Raw genomic sequence first — 26854 nt, 5'->3', positions numbered from 1 at the left:
CAATATAGTATTTTTTATATTCACTTATGGTTCAATAAATTAAACATCAATCAATAAAAGTAAACACATTAACAACTTGTTTGGATGGTTGTTATGTATCGTTTCATAATGTATCGTATGGTATTGTATTGTATTATATTATATTGTATTGTATCGTATTGATGTATGTGTTTGGATAGATTGTATTGTTTGCTGTCGTTTCATGATGTCATGCACCAACAATATGAAGAAATTGCAATATAATAAAGAAAAAATAAGTTACGAGGTAGAATTATTATATAAAATGGTAGAGTAAAGAATAAAATAAGATTATTTAATAATACATAGGGCAAGATGAGAAAAGGATAAGATAACGACGCGACCACACCAAATCGGTCGTTCCATAAAATGATATTTTTCGTCGTTACGTAACGATAAATTTAATAATACAAAATACATATTGTATTTAAAGTAACAATCCCATACAATGCAAACAAATAACAACCATCCAAACAAGCTGTAAATAATCCTATTTTTTGTCAATTATGTCATTAAAATTTCCATATTGATAAATCGAGGAAGCATATGGGCCAAGAAATGTAGATGAGCCCAGCCCAAACAATTTCTGTGGATTGTAACCGTAAACCGCCACCCGCACCGCCAAACTTTAGCTCTGAATTCTGATAAATTGCCCGAAGCCCTTTTCCTTCATCGAGTCATCCGCATCCTCTCCAAAAGTGAGATCTACTTCCTTCCTTATCTAAGTGTGCTTTTCCCCAATTGCCTTGCAATTTCTCGTATCTCATGGCCCGTTCCATTGCTCAAGCCCTAAATCTGATCCGAACCACCACCGCCCCATCCACAGCCAGCCGCCGCGATGCTGTTCGCCTCGTAGCTTGTAGGTGCGAATCCACTCAGCCGGACAGACACGTGGCATCTGACACATCGGAGGCGGAGGCTGTGGCGGTGCAGAGGATCGAGGACGCTATTCATCGTATCATAGTACGGAGATCGGCTCCCGATTGGCTTCCTTTCTGTCCTGGTGCTTCTTACTGGGTCCCACCTCGACGCAGCTCCTATGGTGTAGCTGACCTCGTTCATAAGCTATCTAATACGCTTTCCGAAGAGGAAACTATGTCTCTTGCTACATTCCGCGGCTGGCCTTCCTCTACTTTTTATCTTAATAATGGTACTTAATTATTTTGCTTTCCTCCGTGTTTCATAATTTATATTTTGATGAATTGTTCTAGCAAAGCCTTGCATTAATAGCAACAATTGCATATATCGCCGGCTTTTATACCTGATTACATCGATCTGGAATTCGACAAATCTAGATGGTAGGAACAGATAACTCAGTCTTTTTATTTATTTATTTTAATTAATGGGGAAGGATATGTGCATTCGTGAAAGGAGAACTAAATATATTTTCTCCTATTTATTGAAGTTTTGCAAGTATTGCAGGATTGATGAGAACCTATACTAGACTTTTGTGCAGGTTCAAACCTGTGACGTGCACCTATATCATGTGTTGCGCTCACCTATATCATGTGTTGTCCTCTTACTACTAGACCAAAGCCATGGGGCTCAAATTGGATGTACACATTACTTTAGCTAATAAGTAATGTAAAATTCCTTTCTTCTTTTCTTCCTTATTAAGTAAATGGCCCAATACATCTCTAAAAAGATTAGACTTTCCTATTAGTACCTGCTGTGAGAGTGAGCAATCTGATACATTCCACTTAAAATAATGAAGTGACATTGCTTACCAAAAGATATGATATAATATTTCATTTCTCATGTTTCTTTTGTGGAAATTTGTTTTAACCTTGCTTATTCGATGTCTGTGGTTAATTTATTCATGACAATGTAAGCATAAGGCAATGGTTGTCTATCTCGAATGTTCAAAATTTTTGCAAGTGTTATCTTCATGAACTTAGGGACTCTTGTACATTCAAGTATTATTTTTGTTACAGTTGGGGATCGTTTGCTCATGTATGCTCTCTCATTGTCTCTGTTTTTCTTTTTTCTTCGCTGTGACAGAGAATGCCGTGACAGAGAATGATAGTATGTCCAAAAAGGTGAACCAGTCTGACAAAGAGGAAAATTAACTGCAAGCATGAATGGTTAAAGTAACTGCTTCTCCACCACTGTTGTTAAGGTTGGTGAGAACTTTTTAGAGATATTGTCAAAATTGCCTTATACAAATTCTAGCCCTTCATATTGGTGTGTGTGTATGTGTGTGTGTGTGTGTGTGTGTGTGTGTGTGTGTGTGTGTTACACTTTGTAATGCATCTTGTTATCTTTTGCTGAACTCAATCTTGATTCAATTAATAGTCCTACACGCAGTTGTGTTCCACAAACTTGCCTTATGCCTCTATTGTGAGTTTTAAGGTGGAGCGGCCTCTGAAGTTGCAGTTGCTTTTGAAAAAAGCCTTTTAAGTGTTTCTTGTTGTGTTTGCAGGCCTAAAATTCATGTACATATGTTTGTGTAGCTGGACAGAGTAATGAGGAAGCATTTCCAACTTTTGGAATTTGTACATACACAAGCTTCCTCGCCATATTTCTGTTATACTAGCAGAGCTGCAAGTCTAGTTGAATGTACATACTTCTTAGCTTGTCGAAAAAATTTCTTTAATTTGCACCTTTCCTAATTTCCCTTGTTTATGATGATGGGTAGAACTGAATGCAAGCTAGCCCTCTTGCTATATGCCCTAATCAGTGTAATGTTATTGGTAGTTGTAAATGCTAGAAATAAATTTTGGCTGTCCACAATTTGCTTGTGCTTGCCTTCCCATACTTGGGCGATAGCCAAGAAGCTAAATCGTTTAATTTGTAAGAGAAAAGTAACCTAAAGTTTAATCAGCATTTTTGAGTGTCTGGCTTGGTGTTCTCCAAATGTTGAGCCAGTGTGGATGGAGACTAGGGATATTGGACCGTTTTTTTAATGTGTTACCGATTGCTGCCGCTAGCAATCTGAAATTAAACGAATGTGTTAACCTGAAGACTTAATGCAAGGTTCTCTTATACTCCTGTACTTAGAAAATGTACTTAAACGAAGCTGCAAATGTAGGCTATTCTCATTGATAAAAAAAAACAAGAGAAGCTAACAAAGAGCAGATCCACCGATCTTCTAAGTACAAGGTGATCACTGCGTTTTGTTTAGTTTGCTGGAAGAATTGGTTTTGAGATGCGTGCGTTGGTGAAGTGGTTTTTCATCAGAATGAGTACGAACGAAGTTAGCTTGTACAAGAACTGGTCCAACTCTTCGAAACAGAAAATGTGCTTTTCCAGATCTATCTTCTTAGCTTTTGATCTGTTGTTATTATTTCGTTTGTCGTAGTTTATTGTCATAGCTGCTACTATTTCGTTTGTCGTAGTTTATTGTCATAGCTGCTACTATTTCGTTTGTCGTAGTTTATTGTCATAGCTGCTGTGATTTTGTTACATTGAGTCAGGGTCTTTCGGAAACAAATTCTCTATCTTCACAAGATAGGGTTAAGGACTGCGTACATACTATCCTTCCCACACCCCACTTGTGTGAATATACTGGGTATGTTGTTGTATCTTCTTAGCTTCTGACGATAATCCATTTAACCAAACTTGGTCAATCCATACGGAATGTAACTAAAACTGGAATGTTTATCGAAAAGATCTTTTAGAACATGTTTTCTGTAAAATGAATAATTATAAAATGTAACTCTTATCGTATGTTTGCGAGTACGCTCCTTTCATTTCAGTTGGCACATGAGACATGCGAAGGACTTCCCTTCCTCCTTTTATTAGTATGAAACGAAGAATAAGACCAAGTAACTGTTAAAAAAACTGCTTGAGCCTTCATTTCTTTACCATCAACCTGAATAAACTATTAGCTGTGGCAGCATTTCGCGGCAGCCATTACTGCTTTATCTCGGGGACATGGTATGGCTTCATTCTTGGTAAGACAGGTGGATTACCAGAAATCACTCAAGATAGGAAAACAAAGCAAATCAAATACAAGGACCAGTAAGACTCATATGCCTACAAGCATGGCAGTTCTTCAATTGGATCATATGTTACAGACTCCTATACGATGAATGGGACTCAATCCTGACGAAAACTTTTGCACGTGTTTTTCAAAGAGACTACTGTATCTGTCTATACTTGAAAGGACGTTTTCTGAAACAACAACAACAATAAATCTAGTTTAATCCCACAAGTGGGGCTTCCTGAAATAAAATACTACAGCAATATTTTTTCCCCTTCCGTTGCGCTTAGATTAAATGTGTATTACCAACAAATAATGCGATGTATTCTCCCTGACATGCAGATATAGTTGTCAGTGGTATGGAAATCAAGACTACTTTGATCTCCCGATATTCCACTTTGATTATCATTTTAATTCTCATATCAAAGTATCAAGATATTGCAAGTTCATGATTTCTCATATCATGATTGAACAGTAACCTTTTTTCAATGGACATGTTTAGCAACCTTTAACCATAGCAATTGTGAAGTGCACGGAGGTCAAACAATTCAACCAACTCTATACTTGAATTTGTAAATCAAAATCGAGAACAGCATATCCCAGGCAGGTGCACTCAGAACCTTATTACAAATTATTACGTCTGATAACGCAACAAATAATACATTATACCCAAGTGATAATGCTTAGGTCCATACTTCCATCAGCTTTATTTTTCAGGTCTGATGATAGAGAGGACTGACTAAATAACATTCACCTAGATGACCATGCTACTAAATAAATGTTGTTACACCAACCAAACAAATATAAAATGCCGAGCCAAGCACCTTCCCGTGTTTACTCATCCAATCCTACGATCCAAACGGCCATTTTAATGTGGACAAAAGCATACAACTGATTCAACAAAAACTCTGCTTTGGAGCCAGGCGGATCCCTCCAAGAATTGGAAGACATTTACTAAAGAAATGACTTATCGAGTTTCATCCTCAAGGTTGCGGAAACCAGCAGTCAAATCATCATGAAGCTTCTTGAACTTGCTCACGAGAACATCCTCTCCTTCGGCCGGATCCTCAAACTTTTGGGACCTGCAAAGAATGAAGGTATAAACGGCAAGAGAAAAACAAGAGAGGGGGAGGGGGAACGGAAAGCGGAAGCCCAGACTAGTAACTTTGGAAAAATCTGCATTACCACTTAACAAAGTGCATATTTTTGAGAGATACTTACACCAAACGATAGAACAAATCCCCTAGACGGTGCTTAATGAGAGTGTAGGTAATCTTCTGGCCATCCATACCAGCTCCTCGTTCGACTGCCTGCGCCAAAAAATGACAACCGCAAATGTCACAGGCAAATACCCTGGTACCTCTTATTTATTAATCAAGTAACCGTTCCCTCCCAGAAGTTAGAATCTTATTCATCTCCAAATTATCTTAACTAAAGGCGACAAAATGAAACATGAGGATGAAAATAACAGCATAAAAGTAAGACAATAGAAAAGCATTATCTCTATAAATGACGAACAGGTACTCCAACACAAAACCTACACGCAGCCACAGCCAGACTATCATACCTGATTGGCTAAGCTATAGAAATGGATAATATTGCGCAACATCCAAACAGATTTGTAGAAAGGACAGAACTTGTCATACCTGCAACCAAAGACACAAGAATGTAAGATCATTAACAAGCCCAATTAACAAGCATCCCATGGTAGATTTTTTTTTTTTTTTTTAACACTTACGGAGTAAATGCATTTTGTGCAAGATAGTCCTCCCTCAAAAGCTTTGCAGTTTCCAAAGTGATTTTATCTGTTTCGGCTAAAGCATCCTTCCCAACAAGCTGCAGAAGAAAAGAAAGCAATAATGCAATGACAACTGTATCTATCTTCTGTAGACCACTGACATTTGAGGGGAAAAAGAAAATGGCTGGATGGTAGCAGGGGAATTGAGAAAAAATATTTTGTTTGCCCTCAGGCTAAAAGCTGTTTTAGCACACGCACTGACTGTTAATTGTGTTAGGCAACCCAACAGAAAGGCTAGATCCAAAGAAATGACAACTCCCTAAAGGGACACCTGATACCAGGACAAGGTTGAAGTGATATACCAACAACTGAGCCATCACGTATCTAAGAAACTGGAAACAGTCCTCGCCTTCAAGCAGAATTTCAGAATTAGTTTCCTTTTTTATCTAAGTGTAGCCAGTTTCTCTTTAAGCGAGTACACACGTAGACCTCTTGACGAAATTAGATCATGATTATCCAAAAAAGTTGCTGAGGTCATGAACCCAGGAAGACTCACAAAGATGTTAGACAAAAATTCACAGACCAATATGCACTCGCTGGTTTTCCGTGAAATCTATTTAAGTGGAGCGTATGTCGATGACCTGAGGTAACATATGGAAAACGATAGAAGAAAGGTGAGAAAGAAAGGTTGCCTACTACTAATAAGGGTGGACGAGAAAGAGATATGAGGTGACTAGCTTAGTAACTTTATCCAATTTAAGAGGTTACCTCAGTGCCTTATCTGCCTTAAGTGAAAAGGTACCACTGCAGATGGCAGTGGGAAAGACAGGACCACAAACAAGGTGGCTTATGCTCTTTTCATCCTCAATACCTGGTTTTCACAATTCTTTATTTGACCCCTTCACATAGACAACCCACCTTAATCCGTCCAAATATAAATTCCCTTTCACATAACATAACTTCTAAGTTTGATTTTTCAGGAATATGAACAAGGAAGACTGCAAGCACATAGGCTGTAAATAGTCGTCATAAATAATTTGTCGCTATCAACAATCATCAGTCTAGGACAACTAAAACACATACAACTCGAGAAGAAATGCTAAAAGTAAGAAAAGAAAGCAACATAAGGACATACTTGAACAATTTCATTTAGGTCATCCTCCCTTTGCAGCACCTCACGGGCTTTTGTCCTTATGTCGATAAAATCGGAATCAAACTTCTCATAAAAGGACTCCAAGGCCTGGATATAGAAACTCGAGTCAGCGAGAAGCAGTATGTAACCAATGACTAGAAGAAGCAAAAGGTGGATGATGAGCAAGTTTTGCTGTATAAAGAATATCAACATGAACATTTAAACAACATACCCCTGAATATTTTGAATAGGAAATAAGCCAATTTACAGAAGGAAAGTGTTTCCTCTGTGCCAATTTCTTGTCCAGTCCCCAGAAGACCTGGAAAAGAACAATATTAGAGAAAATCTAAGAGAAACTTCCAATAGTGTAGATCTGTGCTTCTACCGACCTGAACAATACCCAGGGTTGCAGATGTAACAGGATCTGAGAAATCTCCTCCAGGAGGAGAAACAGCACCAACAATTGTCACACTCCCAGTTCTCTCAGGTCCACCAAGACATTTAACTTTACCAGCACGCTCATAGAAAGATGCCAAACGTGCAGCGAGATAAGCAGGATATCCACTGTCTGCAGGCATCTCTGCCTGAAAGGTGTAACGTATGTTACAAGAAGACGACAACAAAAACACTTTGCTCCAGGTTGAGAAGGTAATCTTTTCAACAATACTGTATGACAGGTTTTATACAATCCAAGAAAGCATGGTCTTAGGCGTTTCCCCTTTAGTTAAAAATCGATGCTTACACAAGCAGCAAGCAACATGCATGAAGGAATGTTTGTTAAGAAATGAAACAAGAGAACAGAGCAGCCAAAGAAGAAAGTAATAAAAAGTTTCCTTTTAGTCGCCAGCTCGACTTTGTTGCCCACAAGTTCAAAATAAGATAACCGAGAAACACTACATAATTTCCAAAAATAAAAAACTCCCCAAAAGGGTGAAAATCTAAGGAAATTAATCTTCAATTGATTCCTAACAAGAAAGACAGTGAAAACACACGAATACAAAACTCCGATGAGTCAAAGCCAAAAATGTCCAGCCACACTCCAACACAAAGAAATTGCAAAAGGAGAAAAGCTAAAATGAGATACCATAGAATTCCTTCCAACAATTGCGAAGAGAACTTATAATTTCATGCAGTCTCTCTTCAACAACCAGATCAAATCACTCTTTGTCATGTTGAAAGCATGGTCTTACAAGAAGCGGAATTAAATTAATTCCCTTATCTAATTCTAGCAGCAAACTTATCTGAATCTAAATGTCATGCAACAACGACAACTATAACTACGCCTCAGTTCCAAAGAAGTTGGGGTTGGCTATATGAATCTTTACTGACCATGTTCCCCATTTAAATTCACCTCAGGCCAATTCTATACAATATAGAAAAAATGCTTTACAGAAAGTCAAGAATTAGTTCGAACACCACAATATCAACAGGTCAGCAATCACACAATGGCAACTTCTTAAATACTTAATCTGATGGTAAATTGCACTCATGGCGTAGTCAAAATCCATTTTATAAACATAAATGAAACCTGCGCCGTTCCCATGTGATTTTGTTACACATGAGCCAGCTAATAGGTTGCCATGTTGCTCTGTAAATTGGTTGGGTACTTTAATGATTAAGGTATGACAATACCAAACATAATACGAGCCAAACAGTAACAGAAAGCTTTGCTGAAAACAGAAAAAGGTTCTGAGCTGTCGCAGTAGAAGAGGCTATTTGACTTTGTGGCAAATGGCAATAGAGGGAATAAATACTCACCAGTCGACCTGAAATTTCACGTAAAGCTTCGGCCCAACGAGATGTGGAATCTGCCATCATGCTCACATTGTAGCCCATGTCTCGGAAATATTCGGCTATAGTAATGCCTGAAAAATGATATTATACAACGTCAAGAGTAACCATGTTGTGTTATCAAAAAAAAAAAGGAAAAGAAGAAGTATCAGGTTGTTACTTGTAAGACACATTTGTTTTATTTCAAACCAGTTGATACTTAAAAACAGAATGCAAAGCAAGCAGCAGTTGTTGTGCATATTAAACATGAAGGTACTAAAACCAGAGAGTGGAACATTTAATGTAATTATCCTTCATATTGTTTCAGTGAAGTAAGAGTTAAGACGGAATAAGATCATATCAGCATTTAAAATTCTCAAGCTAAGTAAAATGTACTTATTGTACTTGGCTTCTTTCAGTTTATATAGGAGCTAGAGCAACGAGAGAATAGATTTTATATTTTGCAAAATACAAGACCAGATCGTTCAATGGCAATGTTACTTAAGGTGCTTCTCCAATGATAAATCAAGCATCAAGGAAGTTAGAGGAGTGAAAAGAGTAGCAACCTGTATAGATTGAGGCCTCACGAGCAGCCACAGGCATATTTGAAGTATTGGCAACAAGTGTGGTACGTTTCATGACAGACTCTTCACGTCCATCAGGCAATGTCATCGTCAATTGAGGAAAATCCATTAGTACCTGAAATTAACTACTTTGTGTTATGCAACTCGAGTATGATACTAAAGAGCTCACAAAATAAAGTCAAGAGTGCATACCTCCGCCATTTCATTCCCTCTTTCCCCACAACCAACATAGACTACGGTGTCTGAGTTAGAGTACTGCATTCATTAATCAACATGAATCAAATGTGAATTGGAAGAAGCGTGACAAGGATAAACATCTATATTTAGGTCTGAGATTAAAGTAGAAAGTCAAAAATGAAGCAAAATGAGCCTCACCTTGGAAAGAGCTTGACTAATCACTGTTTTCCCACAGCCAAATGCACCCGGTATAGCACAAGTACCCCCAAGCACCGAAGGGAACAGAGCATCAAGAACACGCTGATGAAAAAGAGAAATTATAGCAAAAATGTCCAAGATTCTATACATGAAACCGAAAAGGAGCTTAATATTATATCCACTAATTACCTGTCCAGTAAGAAGAGGAGTATCAGCAGCTAACTTTGAGGCAACCGGCCTAGGTGTACGCACAGGCCAATTCTAGAGGTATGGGCAACTTAATGTCAGAATTCATTGCTGAAGCTGCTAGAATGAAAGAGCAAAAGACAATTTAAGAATCCTATGAGACTAGAGTGTCAATGACCTGAAGCATAGTGAACTGTTTTTTGACACCTTGGAACTCGAGCTCAAGAACAGTATCCTGCATGATCAATGAGAGGAAGAATCCATCACATCTCCTGGTAAAAAGTTGATGCATTGCTTGCAATAATTTATTTTATGCTTAAAATGGACGGAGAATATAGGGCAAATCGGCAATTCATAGCTTACACCCATCTATTGCTTTTCTTCTTTTAAGAAAGGCATACATATATCACTACCAGATTAAGAACAACATAATACAAACATTACATTGAGAAAATGAATATCCTCACAACCAAATTTAAGTAATAGGTATATATACCACAAGAATAAATCTAAAACATAACTATCAGGGCCAGCAAACATGCATGTAGGACCTAGGTTCAGAAAAAGGAATAGATATCTATTTCCCTTCTTTTTATACGTTCAAAGAAAAAAAAAAGAAAAATAGATATCTAGTCTTTTTCCTGAACCTAGTCCTTGGTTCAGGTACCAGTTTTAATCCATGCCACAATGTGTGGCAAAGTTTCACATGCACTAGACATGCTTCATTGACACTGCCACAAGTTTTAAGATTAAAAGACAAACATCTTTTTTATAAGAAAGTTACTTCATATCATATGCAGCAATGCAAAAAAAATAGTGACCCATTGATTTATACATTTGTTTATTAATCCAACAAGCACAGTTATAGCAAATATATAGCTGTATGAAGTTTGATGAGTATTCACGGACATTCAAAGAGTATTGACCAGCTGGAGCAATGTAAGTAATCTTTCCCATGGCATCAGGAGAAAGAGCAATATGATGTTCCATTAAGCTGTTCTCAAAGACGGTCTGCAAAATCAGGAAGAGATTCAAATATAAAGGAGGATACTGGAACACTGTTTTGGAAAAGGACCAAAACAAATTTCCGCAAAAGAAATTGAGTCCTATCAAACTTACAGCATACAGATCTCCACCAGTTAAGATATCTCCTTCGCCTGGCACCAGAAATATTACAGTAGCAGAGTCATCGATGATGAAATTACAGTTTTGACAAGGATAACTCAAAGTCCAACATGTTACGGAGTCAAAGGCTATAAAATACCTAATTTCTTAGGTTGAAATTCCCAGAGTATATCCTTGTCAAGGGCTGGAACAGATACCCCTCGAGGGATGTAGACATCACCAGATCTTTTTGCAATTGTCTTAAGCGGCCTCTGCATTATTGATGAAAGAAACATACAAAAACAAAGTAAGCATTAAACTGGAGCTTCTAACACAGTAATTGAACTCAGACAGACTTCAGTAAAGAATTAAGAGAAAAATAGCAGGACATCGTCAGATGATAACCTGAATACCATCGAAGATGTTTCCCAAGATTCCAGGACCCAGCTCTACTGACAAGGGCTGTAATTTAACAAAACATCAGTTCGCCTGAAATTTGAAGTCAAACAGTTCAACAAAAAAATATAACTGAGAAGAGGTAGTCTATTTATTTACCTTGTGTGTACGTAGAACAGGATCATTCACCATCAGCCCAGCTGTTTCTTCATAGACTGCAAAAGAAGTAGATCTTAACAACAACAAAATCTTGTTTGTAATTTCAAATCAAGTTTCATTATGGCAATCAAGCTAGTCCATAAAGAAATTCAACAGCATACCCTGAATTGTAGCGGAATCTCCTTCCAGCCTAATAATTTCACCAATGAGATTGTCATGTCCGACACGAACAAGTTCATACATAGCAGCCCCACCCATTCCATCAGCAACGACCACTGGTCCAGATACCTATAGGACAAGGCACAATTTGCAGGCAATAACATAAACTCCAAGTACTAGCAACGGTAATTTTTACTTCGAAGTTGGAGAACCAATAATGCTGGGCAAAGGATTTCATTCAATTAGCACAAAACCAACAACGAAATTTGGTAACCAATATTTCCATATTACTATGATGATCTACATCGTGAACAAAATAGAAAAGCTAAATAAGAACCTGACGATAACAACTGCAGTAATCAGAGTCGACAGATAGAGAAGTTTAGTGGCTTTATGTCGTATTAGCTCGTGAGCAAGATACAAGCTAGCTGTTTGACCAATGATCGACTCTAAATGCTTCTTCACAAAGAAAGGTTTAAACTTTAAAGCAATTAAGCAAAGGCCAAACAGTTGCTACTAAGTTTAGCATTTACAGAAATTTATGCCCCGAATAAATATTGCAATGATATAAAAATGTGTATCGAAGTGAGACCGATCCAACTAATATACAATTCCATCCAATAAGATAAAAGAAGTAACAAATATCAAGCTCAAGGAAGCATCAAAGGTAATACTCGGATTAAATGGATCTGAAGTAGAATTTGGAGAGAAACAATCAAAGAAGTAGTCGGAAGATTGAATATGAATTGGATAACAAAAAACAATGAAAGTAAATCAAAGATCCAAGGAGGAGGGAAGTAAGTACCTTTCTAACGTAACCATATTCGCTTTCCTTTTCAGAATCTTCAAATGTAGTCATCGGACCTCCGAAGAGCGACGGCATTGTTAGAAAACGAAGTAAATCTCAACACCAGATCGGATCGAGGAAAAACCCTCAAATTGAAATCTACAGTTAGTAAAATAGAATTGCAGTTGGAAACGAGACAAAGAAGGAAGGAGGGAGAAAGTATACAGAAGGAGAGAGAGTGGCAATAAAATGGCTATTTGATAAATTGGGGGCAACACCTGTATAAATCCTTGTCGTACTGATCTGCGTGTCTGGTCCTTCCATGTGTAATGCAACGTGATTCATTCATGATATTTTTTTTTGTTTTTTGTCCTCCTAAAATAAATGAATGAGTAATATATTTCGGCCTTCGAGATTTTTTAATTGGATAAATGTAACTCCTATTTGTTTTTATTAAATTTAAGACATTTGTTTTACTTAAATAAAATTAAGATACACGGTGGCGATTGAGATATTGCATCTAAACTTGAGCAATTAATATAAGATTCTTTGTTTTACATCATCTTAGTATGTATATAATTTTTTATTTAAACACCACTTAATAAATAGATTATTCAAATAAATTAGTACTCCAATAAATATCATACTCTGAAAATATTAGGTGAAAACAATATTAATCTACATTTTGTGTTTTATAAATCGTTCGTGGGATGAACCTGTTTATCCTTAAATCGGATAACAATTAAATTTTTACGCGGTTTTAAAATACGTGGATTGATTTAACGCAAATAATCAAGAATATTAGATAAACGAGTTAAAGACAAAATAAACGATCAAACCAGTTGTAATGTTATGGTCTAGCCCAAACCAAGGTTGAACATTAATTTTGCCCTCGATCGGACCCTTGGTTCGAGCCCAATTGAGAATGAAGAACAAAACAATTAAATAAGAACTTTTGCAGTAGCTAGAAAACATAAAATAAATTTGTATTGACTTGACTCGCGTGTTACAATGTGTGTTACAAAGAAAAACTTCCACTTTATATAGTATGAGAGTTTCATCCCTAGCACAAGTCTAAAAAGGTAAAATCTTCTTTTTTCGTTAATTATTGATCTGTAACCGACATCGAGCGAGATCTGCACCGTGATATCCGGTTAGGTACGAATATCATGGCCCTCTATCCGTCGTGTGTAACCGTTTACTATGTTTTCCGAGGTTTTAGAACTCGTTCTGGGTCCGGGTAGCGTCACCTTATTATGCCCGATGATGAACACATTGTACACTTTCCATGGGTCTCCATACGAAGGGCACCCAGCCTCGATTTTTGATCCCGTGCCTCCATGCCTTTCTTCTGTTCTCTTTACCGGGAAATCGGGGTATGCATCACCCCCGATTTTACCCCTATACATATAGGCCCCTCGTTTTCCGGAGAGTAAGTTTGTCGAAACGAAGGGAAATGATAGATGAACCTCGGTCCCTTTCTCTGTACATTACAATTGAGATGACGGGTAAACCGAAATGTCCCGTCAGTCGCGTCGTTCTGACTTCGGACACATGTCAGTCACCGGCTGGCTGTCTTCGAATGCAAAACGTCGCGCATTGATTGTCTTTTCTCCCATAAAAGCTTCAACCTTTCTCACTTCTTTCAGTTTTCGATTATGGACTTTACCCTCGAACTCTCTAACAACTTTTAACTTCTCCAAATCTTCATACATTGTTCTTTGAGCCTTCATATCTTTATCTTCAATCCCCATAAATCTTCTTTGAACCTTCAACCCAGACCTTCAAACCTTCTTACTATCTTCAAATCTTCATATTTTTCTTCAGACCTCCATATTTCCCAGATTTATAATGGCGAAAACCTCCAAGTCAGTGCCCCAACAAGCTGTTCCTTTATCTTCCCACCGGGCCGCAGATGCCAAGGTGGCCATTTCCGAAGTGGCTCAGGAACCCCCCCTGAAGAGCTTCATACCCGGGGGTTGTTCTATCGGGGACGACTTCAAGGTCGAGAAGGCCTCTAGTCAAAAAGACCGAGGTGAGGGAGCATGGAGATACATATGTTCTGTCACTGAAGAAACCCTACCCATAGTCTGAGCGGACTGTAAATGGGAGGGTAAGGACGTGGTCGTTCCCGGGCCCAATGACGATATTACTACTCACGTGAAGGGGTATTTGAGTGTTTACACTTACCCTTTCACGCTCGCCCCGGTGGACCCCATGGTCCTTGCTTTCTGCAAAAGGTACGAGGTGTGCCTTGGGCAAATCCACCCGTCCTTCTAGAGGATCGTGATCCTCTTACGACATTTCGTGAACAATACCGAAGCCCTCCGGTTCACTCTTGACCATCTACTCCGCCTATACAATCCCCGAATCTTCCGAGGGGGATTGATCAAGCTCGTTCACCGAGCAAGCAAGGCTCCTTTCTCGAGCATCGACGAGGATCGAGACCGAGACTGGCAGGGGAGGTTTGTTCGGGTGAAAACTAAAGACCTGATCCCTCGCAAGTTTCTATCGTTCCCCGAAAAGTGGAACATATCCCGTAAGTATTGTCTTCCTCGAGTATTCCTTTCTTTTTATTCTTTCTCTCATCACCCTTATTTGTGGTTGTGCAGTTGTTGCCCAAGTTCCTGATGCAATCCCACGATTCAAGGAGTGAATCGAAGAGATCTGCAAGTAGATGTCGTACTCCGAGCGCGCATCGCGCAAGATTTTGAAGGGCAAATAGGAGGTCGTTCTCATGGTGAGTTTCTTCCCTGGATAATTATGCCCTTAACTTGCACAGTGCTAACTCTTCCTCTTTTCTTACGGGTTTGCCTAAGGCCTCTAAACTTAGGCCGTTGGATGAGGACGAGGATCTGTCCTCGCTTGTCGAGCCCTCCATTTTGGGGTAACCCGGGACTGCCGCGACGGAGGAGGAGGAGAAGAAGAAGAAGAGGAGAAAATCCTCGGGTTCCTCGGACTTCAAGGCGAAGAAGAAGAAGAGGGTGACTATCCAAGTCCGGAAGCCCAAGAAGAGCACCAAGTCTAGGGTACCGGACCCCGATGCTCTATACCGGGACGAGCACGAAAATGATGACCTTTTCCTTGATCATGGGTCGGCCCTTAATGAGGGAGAGCAGGCGGCGACGGAGAAAGTGGACCATGAGGTCGACCCCCCTCTAACTCGGGAACCAGAGGGAGAGACGGAGGTTGCAGCCTCCTAGAAAGCCGCTCTTGTTCCGAAGGAGGCAACCGATGTCATTTACATCGCGGAGATACCATCCTATACCGAGTCCATGCTCGAAGAGTCCCAAGCAGGAAAAGAGAAGTCAAACGAGGTGGCGCAGGGCCTAGACGATACCCTCAACACATTCTTAGACGGCATGGATATGGCCGCACTGGAGGATTTTTTTCGGTCTTGGTCCCCTGGAGGTCCCGAAGAAAGATGTGCCCTCGGGAGCGGGCACGCTAAGTTCGAGCACAAAACTAGTGAAGCAATTCCCTACTCCGACTTCTGGAATCGGAATCCGACCTCGATATCAAAAAGTCCACTCCCGGTCAAACTTTTCCAAAAATCCCCAAATTTCCAACTTTCGCCAAATAACGCCGAAATGACATACGAACCTTCAAATCAACAACCGGACGCACTCCTAATGCCAAAATCACCATACGGAGCTATTGGAACCGACGGAACTCCATTCCGGAGTCGTCTTCACACTGGTCAAATCACGGTCAACTCTTACAACTCAAACGTCATACTTAGGGACTATATGTCTCGTTTCACTCCGAAACTCTCCCGAACCCAACACCAAGCACCCCGGCAAGTCATGTAAGCATAAAATAAAGCAGATGAAGCAATAAATATGGGATCGGGGCTCATACTCTCAAAATGATCGGCTGGGTCGTTACAAGGGAGTTTAAGGAATTTAAAACGGGCGTTGATGCTTCCATTCCCGAACATGTACACGTTTTTCAGTTAAAATGAGCTGAATTGTCTGATTACATAGAGATTGCGGATTGGGAAACATTAGCTATTTTAGCGGACTCTCTTCTAGAGCCTTGGGGTGAAGTTTTAACCGAGATTTATCATGATATTTGGCCTAGTGCACCTTTTAGCGTATATGTGCATGAGTTAGTATTCGATTTGTATATGGATGTCCTAGAAAACATGTAAATTATTATTATATATTTTATTTTAATGAAATTTAAATTATGTTGTTTGTCTCACCAGTTACGTATATTATTTATTATTTTATTTTGTAATGGATTGAGACTTGATATAAAGTACACATTAAGAAGTGATTTTAATATTAATCAAAATATTTAGATGTAGATGATGAATGGAAACGTAGTGATCTTTCGATTCTATACTAAATGTAAATTAATATTATAATTAATTTGTTTGAGTGTGTCATCATATGCATAATTGACTGCTATATTATTGATGAGTTAAACTTGTAATATTGTCTCTAACAACAGATATGGCATCGAAAAGTATCATTGCTGACTTGAACAAGGGTAACAAACTGAATGTTGAAAATTACGACAGCTGGAGTTGTAAGATGTGGTATATACTAGAAGAGAAAGATTCTCTTGTAAGTATTAACCATGTTATGACTTACCCAGATGAGGGTAACACTGCCCAACACAGGAGGGATTTGGAAACTTACAATATTTGAAAAAAGAAAGATTCCACTGCACGTGAAATTATTGTAAGTTTAGTTGCCGATGATCTCATCCACGAATGTGAGCAATATCCTACTGCTCAAGCTATGTGGGCACATTTAAGAGAGGCACATGGGGGTACAATTGTGACTCGCCTTCGATAGCTGACTATTAAGTTTGACACGTACAAAAAGTGTCATGATCACAGTGTAAAGCAACATCTAAGGGTGATGTCAAATATGATTGCTCAACTTAAAAGTGCTGGCCATGTTCTCTCTGATGAGCAGCAGGTTCAGGTAGTGATTCGGTCTCTTCCCAATAATTAAGAACATCTGAAGGTTAACTTGATCCACCATGATAGCATCAAAACTTTTGCTGATGTTGCCCGTCATGTGGATCTTGAAGACGAGCGGCTTGGTGCTGCTAAAGCTGTATCTAATGCCTGTGGCAGAATCAAGTGGTACAAAAAGAGCAAGTTTCAAGTGCAAGAGAAACTGGGAAAATGACGGAAAGGGTAAGGAGATCGGAGAAGGATCCTCCAAGATAACAAGCCAAATTCAGAGAAAGAAAAACGGTTCTATAAGAAGAAAGACAAGAGTAAGATGAAGTGCTATAATTGCCAAGTTCCAGGACATTTTGCTCGTGAGTGCACTGAGCCGGAAAAGGTAGCATTTCAAAATGCATCTCTTAGTGCTATATATGTTTCTAGCACTATTTTACTAACTGAATCTTATCCCGTGTGGATTATAGACTCAGGGGTCACCGACTATGTGAGCCGTGATAGAGAAGCGTTTATAGAGTTTCGTCGAGTTTCACCTGGATTAAAGCATGTATATGTGGGAAATAATGCAAAGCTTAAAGTCAAAGGGATAGGCACTTGCAGAATGGACATGCGTGGTGGCCGATCTTTGATGTTGCATGACGTCCTATATGTTCCAGAGATTTGATGAAACTTAGTCTCTGTGTCTGTTCTTCTAGATTTAGATTTCAATTTGAACTTTAGTCGCAATGGTCTTAGAATTACTCTAGACAATGTTTTTTATGATTGGACATCGTTATGATGGTTTTATTGTGTTAAATTGTAATCCTTCTACGTATAACTATTATGTTGACCGTTGTGTTGTGGCATGTTATTCTAGTAATAATGGTGTTGATGTTATCACATGGCATGCAAGATTAGGTCACATAGGACAAGATCGAATGAATGGATTGGCTAAGGAAGGACATTTTGGTTCTTTCTCTAAATTGAAATGCCAACTTGTGAAAATTGTCTTGCCGGAAAGATAACACGTAATCCATTTGGAAAGGCTAAGAGAGCTGGTTTTCCATTGCAATTAATCCATTATGATATATGTGGTCCAATGAATGTGAGGGCTAGGTCTGATGCTTTATATTTTATTACATTTATTGATGATTTCACGCACTTTGGTTATGTCTATTTGATTTCTCATAAATCTGACGCACTAGAATGCTTTAAGAAATATTTAAATGAAGTTGATAATCAATTAGATAAAAGGATTAAGACCTTAAGAACTGATAGAGGGCGTGAACATCTATCAAATCAGTTTGAAGAATTGTGTAACGAAAAGGGCATCACCAGATAGTTAACTATTCCTTATACACCTCAACAAAATGGTGTAGCAGAAAGAAGGAATAGAACATTGTTGGATATGATAAGATCCACGATGGCGCAGACAAATTTACCTATCTCCTCAGGGTATCATGACTCTTTATTGTGATAGTCAAGCGACTATTGCATACACAAAAGATCCTAAGTATCATAACAAAACCAAACACATTGACATCAAGTATAACTTTGTGAGAGACATAGTAGCAAGTAGAGAGATAAATTTACAGTACATTCCTATGCGAAACATGATAGCTGATCCTTTTACAAAGGCGATAGCTAGAGACCTGTTTGAGAAACATGCTGTGGCTCTTGGTTTGCGAAGGATATGAATATATTTATGTATTGTACAATGAATTTATTATTATAATATGCTCATCAATATTTGACTCTTGAAATTATGCTTATATCTTGTATGCATGTGATGAAGTTTTATTGATAAAGTGTGTCGAACAAGTCGCGAGATTGGCTCTCTCACACGAGCAATCACCTCTTGCGTTAAGAATCGTGAAGAGATGAGACCTTATAGAACCTTGGATAATGCGAAGTTATATTTACTTTTAACGGTCGGTATTGACAACTAGTCATACTTACGAATTTTACCATTCGGTTATAACTTGTTTTGTAAGCCAGCTTCGAGTTTCCCCAAAAAGTTAAATCTGAGGATTATTGAAGTGAGAAACTCAGGTTAGACATTTGAAGGTGTCTAGACCAAGATATGTACGGTATTGAATGATTAAAAGAATAAGACACACGCGCCAATATAAGGTGAGAACACCGTAACATGTGTTTCATACCACGTGTACTATATACCAATGGGATAATGGAAGAATGAATCCCTGCTTCTTCATTGTGTGAGATCCCAGAGAAGTTATATTAACTTTTATTGGAATATCCTTGACCTTTTACTATCTCTTGAAGTGCCAATCAGTGTTGCTACTTTAGCATGTCACTAATACACTGCATGTCTAGGAAAGCAGTTGATTTGGAATGGAAATATTCGAATAGAAAGGGAAGACAACCATTTTTTTTGTAATTTAATTTGTATTCATAGGTCGACCATTACACCTACCATGATGTATTGAGTGTAATTGTGAATACATTGTTATATATGAACTCGAGTTCACCTCTCTTCGAGGATGAGGGATCGGATAACTAGCCACTAGAGTAGCCAACAATGTCTGGAGTATCACGAGTAATAATACCGCATGTGATTGGATTTCTACATAGAGTTATTAAACAACCTTAAAGGGTGTAAGAATATTGTATCTCTTAATGCTCGCAGGTCGCACGAACTATTTACCAATATGAATTACGTGTGTTATTCACATGGGGCACTAGTTTGGGTCTAGCCCATCATGTGCGAAGTGGAAAATGTTGGATATTGGGTTTGGGTCGCGGGTGCCAATATGGACCGACCCTACCCATTTAGAGGAGATAAAACCTTAAAGAGGTTACTTAGGGAAGTTAAAGCACAGATAAATAAAAGAAAAAAACGGTTGCACGTCTAAAAATAATGGGAATGTGTGATCAGTTTGTGTGAGTGGCAGATTTTTCTTGAAACCTCTCTCTCCTTTATATATTTTTCTTCCTCAACAGAGAATTGGGCTAAGAAGTGATTCTCCCTAAAGTAAGAAACACACTATGATAAACAAAAATAAGGAATTTAGTTCGTGAACTGAACAAGAATTTCGTTTTCAAGAGAGACGAAGTCGGATTCGGACAATTGATTGGAATAGATTCTGCAAAAACTTCCGTTGTTGTTAACAAGTACATAAATTCGGTGTTCCTGGTACTCAATTTTAATCTTCAGAATAGGTAGGCAAACAAATTTACTAGATATTGGACAAATACATAACATATGCCAACAACGAGTCCACTGCAAAAATCCTCCTCCAATAGTAATTCTTACCATTAGGTTTACCATTACAAACTGATTATGAATAGAGAGAGGAGAAACTCTCCATTCGTTCTAATTAAATCAAACATGTCTAAGGTATAAAAGGCCAATCTAGAGCGTTGAAAGAAATTTAGGTAACAAACTGTATTTCAACGTGGTAGAGGGAACTTTTAGGAGTTGTTTGGTATAAAACAAAAATATAATAAACAGAGTTATAATTCCACCTTTTATATGATATAGATAAATCAAGATTTTAATATAAAATTATATTGATATTAATTATGTATGGGTCAAAATCTGACCACACGTGGATTAGCATTAACAGGAATGATAAGAGGTTAACTAAGTCGTGGTCATACCCACTAGGAGTAATAACGATGAATACCTCGGCCACCGTCGAGGTCGTGCCCTCAAGAAGCCTGTGAAGAAGATGTCATGGTAGTTAAGAGAGATGACGGGAAGTATAGTCAAGTGATGAAGACCCTATGGTTAAGGACCGATGGACAAAAGAAAATACTGACAATATATATATGAGAGGAGAAGACAGGAAAGGGGGGGTTTTCCCTCACCAAAAAAGAAAGGAGAACAACAGAAGAAAACCATGAAAGGATTTAGATAGGAAAGATAAACCCTTGTAACAATTTGATTATCCAGTCAAGAGAGATAGATCTCATAATCATCAATGGTGTTCCTTCTTTTTCTTCTTTGCTTTTACATTACATGACGATACTGGAGAGATGTAAGTTTATTATCATGCTTGAAGTCTTTTAATAATCTTGAATTGAGCTACAAGATTCGTTATGTTTCATCCTTTTATTCAATATATTTAGATCTGGAGTTAATTATTCCTCGCTAGGATTTATCCTCTATTTCATCATTAATTAGTTTAACTAAAAGGCTCAACACTTTTTGGTCAAACAATTTGGCGTCGTCTGTGGGGACTTCTTAGCCAAATTTATTTTCCTTTAGATCTAAAACCAGCCACATATCACTTCCAAAGGTGGTGTCCTAACCTCACCATATCAATATAAACACCGAATCGAAAAAGTGATAGATAAGCTTTTGAGAGTAACCAAACCAATCTGGGTCAAATCTCACGAATCGAAATTATGTCCGGTGTCTATGCAAAAACCACGCCTCATCTGTACCGATGGGTTTGGTACTTCATATGCGTGTTTAAAGTAGGATCACAGTCGCCACGCACTTAGCACGACTGCAATCCTATTTGACGTATTCACCTTGTATGCCGGCCTGTACTCCCACCTCTTAGGAAGGGACGATAGTCTACTGTGTGATTTTTTGAAATAACCGGCATATCCTGCCTTATTCTCGTATCCACAAGCGCTATGTAGGTTACGAAGATAGTATGACATGTTTCCCTTATTGCTTGTGCATGTCGGACGGGACCGAATTGGGGCTCGGTCTTAATATCCCAACGAGCAAGGTAAGTCCAACCCACGAGAAACCCAGACGCGAACAAGGACAAAGCCAAACACGGCGGCCAAATCAGAAACCGCCATTCGAGCACGGCGCGAAACAAGCGACCCTACAGCGCCTTCCCCCCTTTCACCGACTTACCAAGCCAAGGTAACATAATTTTTGTTTGGGTTTAACTTATCACTCTCTTTTTTGGTTTAGAACAGGAACACGAGCATCCTCACAGGTACGCGAAGGAAAGACCGAACAAAGCCCTCTAAGCCGTACCGTACTACGAATAACAGAAATGGCTCAGAACAAGTCGACATTGTTAAGAAACAATCTACGGAACCAGGGGCTGAGCGATAGGCCCATGAAACGCACAGTAATCTCCAATGAAAGCAAAGTTAAATGAACTGGGACTCATCCTGACGCACAGTAATCTCCAATGAAAGCAAAGTTAAATGAACTAGGACTCATCCCGACGCCTACTAATCTCCAATGGCAGCAAAATTAAATAAACCGGGACTCAACCCGACGCGCACATAAACAATACGGCGACAAGTAATGTTCTCCAACAAAAGTAATACAACGGGTTACAGTTTCGACCTCGCTCGAACAAACACCCCTAAGGCCATCAGCCATCGCCAAATGAAAGGAAAGTTCGATCTCGTTCGAATTTACAGCGGGTTATAGTTTCAACCTCGCTCGAACTAACACCCCTACGGCCATCAGCCATCACCAAATGAAAGAAAAGTTCGACCTCGTTCGAATTTACAACAGGTTACTATTTCGACCTCGCTGGATTAACATCCTCACATCCATCGCTCATCGCCAAATGAAAGAAAAGTTCGACATCGTTCGAATTTACAGCGGGTTATAATTCGATCTTGCTCGAATTAACACCCTTACGGCCATCGACCATCGCCGAACTCGCCACAAAAATTTGACTTCGCCCAAGTTGGCAACTCTAATTTCGGCATCGCTCGAATATACAAGTCAAACTGACTTCGCCCAAGTTGGCAACTTTAAATCTAACCTCGCTCGATTGTACGAGTCAAACTGACTTCGACCAAGTTGGCAAGTCTGAATTCGACCTCGTTCGAATATACAAATCAAGGTTGATTCCGCACAAGTTAAGAAATCAGAAGTCAACCTCGCCCGAACCCGCAGGTCCGAAGTGACTTCATTCAAACCCACACAACAAGATCCAACCTCGCTCGAATCTAGCAAACTAGATCCGCCCTCATTCGGATTCCCAATTAAGATATTAGGGACTCATCACGGAGAAATCCAAAGATCTCGCCAAGAAAGAAAGTACAAAAAAAATGGGAGAGAAAGAGAAAGGTCAAAAGACACACAAACGAAGGCGAAGCAACTATTTTATTCAAATGTACACGTGCAACAGCCGCATCTTACAAAAGGCCGGAACTAGGGGTGGGCATAAAATCCGAAAAACTGAATTCCGAACCGAACCGAATTAATTTGGTATTTCGGTTTCGGTTTTTTCGGTATTTCGGTACAGAAATTTCGGTATTTCGGTATTTCGGTTCGGTATACGGTATTGGGTTTTTGATATTTACCGAAATACCGAAATAGTTTAGTCCAAGCCCAACCTTTTTTAAAATTTTTTTTAGCCCAATAACTTATCTCTTTTCTTCATCCCCTCCCCCAGATTGCTAACAGTTTTCCATACTGCGATTTGTAATTCATGATTCTCACTTCGGCTTTCACATTTCTCTTTATATTCTTAATCTCACGGTCTATTAAAACTTGACAAAATGAGAAAACATCGGATTCAAGTTTATACAGTTTAATGATATTGACGAAAATCTGAGACAAAGAGATGAATCAGTCAAAGTCTCATCTCTTCCTTGTTCCTTTTCATTTCCCAATCTCCTATGTAATAGGAATTTAAAAATAAAAAGAAAGTCTCGGAATGGTCGATTTGGCAAGATTACCAAAATATTGGTTGCATAGTACCATATTTCTCTAGAAAATTATATTGTGCTTCTCTATCTTTGGAGTAAGAGTGCAAGACAAGACTATGCTTGTGTTATGTGGAACATGAGAAAAGATTATTTTGCTTCAAACTTGAATCTCTCTGTAGCAAAAATATATTTTACAGATTCATAATTAACAAATTAATGATTTTGTTTCGTACTTTTTGCCCTTTCTCTTTTACATATTTGTTATCTGCAATCTATTTTTGGTGTTGTCTTTATATCTTTTCAACCTGAAGAACTACAGATTTGAATATGCAGAAGCCTATAACATAAATTTGGTTTAAACCGTACCGAAACCGTACCGAACCAAAATAATAAATACCGAACCGTACCAAAATATTTTGGTACGGTATTTGGTATACACAATTGATAAACCGAATACCGAACCGAAATTCTTAAATACCGAATCGAAATACCGAATGCCCACCCCTACCCGGAATAGGCCCTTAAGGAAAAGATGAAAATAAACAACAGCAATAAAAAAATAAAACTAAGTACAGAAGTTGCAACAAAGCTTCACTCATCGTCATCTCCACCGCCGTTCTCCCCAGCATCATCATCATCAGAAGGAAGCCCATCCTCAACCTCAACGCCCTCACCCACCTCCGGTGTCGCAGGGTCGTAGCCACAGAAAACACGAGCCTCGCATGCCTTCGCCCGAGCATCTTCGAAGGCGGCCTCAGGACACTCGCCGCGCTCCCACAAACCCTTGTATATGTCACGCTGGGCCTCAGCATGGACCCATAGTTCATACAAGCGGCGGGGGACAGCGCAGAGGCAGGTTCGACCTGGGCCAACAATTGCGCCTTCTCGGCCTCGAGAGCCACGACCCGGTCTCCTAGGCTCGAAGCCTCCCGGTCAATTTTACCAATGCGCTCCTCGAGCTACGCCTCCCTCAGCGTGGTCGTCGCCCTCTCAGACTCCTGCTCAAATTTGAGGACGCGGATAATGTCCTCTAGCGCCGCCGCTCTCGCTAAAGCCAACACCCGAGCATCCTCGGCACTTTCCATCTCGGCTACTTTCTTTTCCAGCTCGGCCAACTTCCCCATCCATTCTGCGCTCAAGGCTTCGACTTTGGTAGCATTTTGCTCAGGTTCGGCTTGTAAAGATAACACCTTCGTCTGAAGGTCCTCGCACTCCGAGGCAACCCCTTTGCCCACATCGAGCTCCTCGTCTTTGGAATGGAGCAGCTTCTCGAGCTCACTACATCTGCGGATAGACCGCATCAGCTCCTGATCTCTTTTCTCCAACTCCTCCTTGATGGACTAGGTACTAGCGCTCGCTCGGAGCTGCTCGTGCATCTCACGGCATCTGTTGCGATACTACCGATACTTCTCGGCCATTTTCAGAAAAATCTCGGCCCGCGTCTCTGCCCTACGAGCACTCTCGACCTCTAACATATAAGTCTGAAAGGAAGAGGGAAGAAAGAGTCAATATCAAAACAAAGGCCATAAAGCGAACAAAGCAAAAGGGAACTCACCCTTAAGGCCATCGCGGCCACACCACGTAACAACTCATAATCAACCTCCTGAAGAGATTCGCTCTCGGCTGCGGAGCATAGAAGATCGAACTGTGGCACCAAATCGACCGTGTCTTGCAATAGGTTGAGGTACGATGAAATTTCGAGTATTCGAGAAGGGCCTTCCGCCCTTACCATAGTTCGAGTAAAACTCTCCTCGAGCATCCTCATGTCCTCAAGATCAATGTCGGACTCGGATTCATAATCCTCAACCATGACGCCTTTCTCCCTCTCATTGGCCGAAGAAGGGGTGTGGTTCGGCCGGGATGACGATGGCCTGCTCGAAACAACAACGACAGCCTCAGAGCTCCGTCCCTCCGTCACAATAGGCTCCCGAATGCTCGCAACAGACATCGCCTCCGCAACCAGGTTGACACCATCGCCGACTACGGGGGTCGTTGACGCAAGGTCGCCCCTTGAAGGCGTCTCGGCTAAAGAAGCCCCGTCCAATACTACCCTTCGCCTCTTCGATGGGCCCTCTCCACTACCGACGCGAGAAGGTTCCCCTGTCGAACGGATTGTGGGAACCGAAGTCTCCAGCTGAGGAGTAACCTCCAAGCGTACGGCCTTGACCGTGGGTGTGGTCCGACGGGCGGCCGGATTCTCCATGCCTTCGCCTGCAATAGCTCTTGGTGCGGGTTGGGTAGAGAGCACCGGTTGAAGGAACGCGAGCGGAGGAGCCCTCGTTCTTCTCGCTCCTCTCCGACCTGTCAGTAAATAGGGATTTGATAACATGACGACGAGATAAAAAAACTGTGAAGTAAAGAACAAAGCGGTACCACAACGAACCAATTCACCGATAAGTGGCTTGCGCCCAAACTTCTCATGGAAGGACGCCCACTCGCGAATCTCCACCGTGTGGGGCAGAATTGTGCTCACCCACTCACGGATATCGGCAACTAGCGGGGGAGGTAGTCTCTCGGCTACAAAGACAAGCAAATCCTCAGCGAAGTCGTTTAAGGGAGGACACCTAATATCCAATCTTAAGAAAAATTGCACAAATTAAACAAAAAGGAGAACTTACGAGCAAAATTCCACATCTCAGAAAACCCCGCCGGGTTCGATACGACATTCTCCATTTGAACGTAAAAGTAGTTTTCCCAAAAGCGGCGGTTGGTCTTGTCATCCATCTTCACTACTAAGCTCCTGGTTCCTCGATGGCGCATGTGAATTATCGTGCCCCGAAGAAAATGGGGGCGAAGAGGTGGAGCATATGCCCTAGAGAAATTCCTCGGCCGGCCGGCTCTGCGTACTTGATGAGCATGAGGAAGAGCTTATACGCATAGGGGAGAGTTGGGCCGGGCACACCTCATAAAAACGGCAGAAATCAGCCACCAAAGAAGGAAGGGGAAGCGTGTACCCGACGACAAAGGGGTACGCGTAAAACGCGCAGTAGCCCGGGCGATGTA

General features: G+C 40.1%; 2 protein-coding genes across 2 annotated transcripts; one reads left to right on the top strand and one right to left on the bottom strand.

Moving 5' to 3' along the window:
• Window positions 654-2856, top strand: LOC109227351. The gene is made up of 3 exons (XM_019392477.1): window positions 654-1168; window positions 2020-2137; window positions 2441-2856. Exons 1-2 carry the CDS (start codon window positions 784-786, stop codon window positions 2085-2087), a joined length of 453 nt encoding a protein of 150 aa, XP_019248022.1. The 5' UTR covers window positions 654-783; the 3' UTR covers window positions 2088-2137; window positions 2441-2856.
• On the bottom strand, window positions 4483-12606 carry LOC109227350 (V-type proton ATPase catalytic subunit A). Its single transcript, XM_019392476.1, has 20 exons — window positions 12352-12606; window positions 11549-11675; window positions 11388-11443; window positions 11238-11294; window positions 10993-11104; window positions 10848-10885; window positions 10638-10739; window positions 9907-9963; window positions 9732-9803; window positions 9543-9644; window positions 9360-9422; window positions 9150-9282; window positions 8572-8678; window positions 7203-7397; window positions 7046-7132; window positions 6817-6921; window positions 5682-5779; window positions 5511-5589; window positions 5165-5253; window positions 4483-5025 (listed from the first exon to the last, which is right to left on the bottom strand). Exons 1-20 carry the CDS (start codon window positions 12427-12429, stop codon window positions 4911-4913), a joined length of 1872 nt encoding a protein of 623 aa, XP_019248021.1. The 5' UTR covers window positions 12430-12606; the 3' UTR covers window positions 4483-4910.

This window comes from Nicotiana attenuata, chromosome 6 (genome assembly GCF_001879085.1).
Source record: "Nicotiana attenuata strain UT chromosome 6, NIATTr2, whole genome shotgun sequence".
Classification (NCBI taxonomy): domain Eukaryota; kingdom Viridiplantae; phylum Streptophyta; class Magnoliopsida; order Solanales; family Solanaceae; genus Nicotiana; species Nicotiana attenuata.
This window is presented reverse-complemented; position numbering and strand designations above follow the sequence as displayed.

What these genes read in the sequence shown, in the direction of transcription:
- LOC109227351 (XM_019392477.1), top strand. Translation starts at nt 784, where the DNA reads ATGGCCCGTTCCATTGCTCAAGCCCTAAATCTGATCCGAACCACCACC. An exon ending in TACTTTTTATCTTAATAATG is followed by an intron (nt 1,169 to 2,019) that starts GTACTTAATTAT and finishes TCGCTGTGACAG; the next exon opens with AGAATGCCGTGACAGAGAAT.
- LOC109227350 (XM_019392476.1), bottom strand. Translation starts at nt 12,429, where the DNA reads ATGCCGTCGCTCTTCGGAGGTCCGATGACTACATTTGAAGATTCTGAA. An exon ending in TGAGGCCTCAATCTATACAG is followed by an intron (nt 8,679 to 9,149) that starts GTTGCTACTCTT and finishes ATCATTTTTCAG; the next exon opens with GCATTACTATAGCCGAATAT. An exon ending in GATTTGTTCTATCGTTTGGT is followed by an intron (nt 5,026 to 5,164) that starts GTAAGTATCTCT and finishes CATTCTTTGCAG; the next exon opens with GTCCCAAAAGTTTGAGGATC.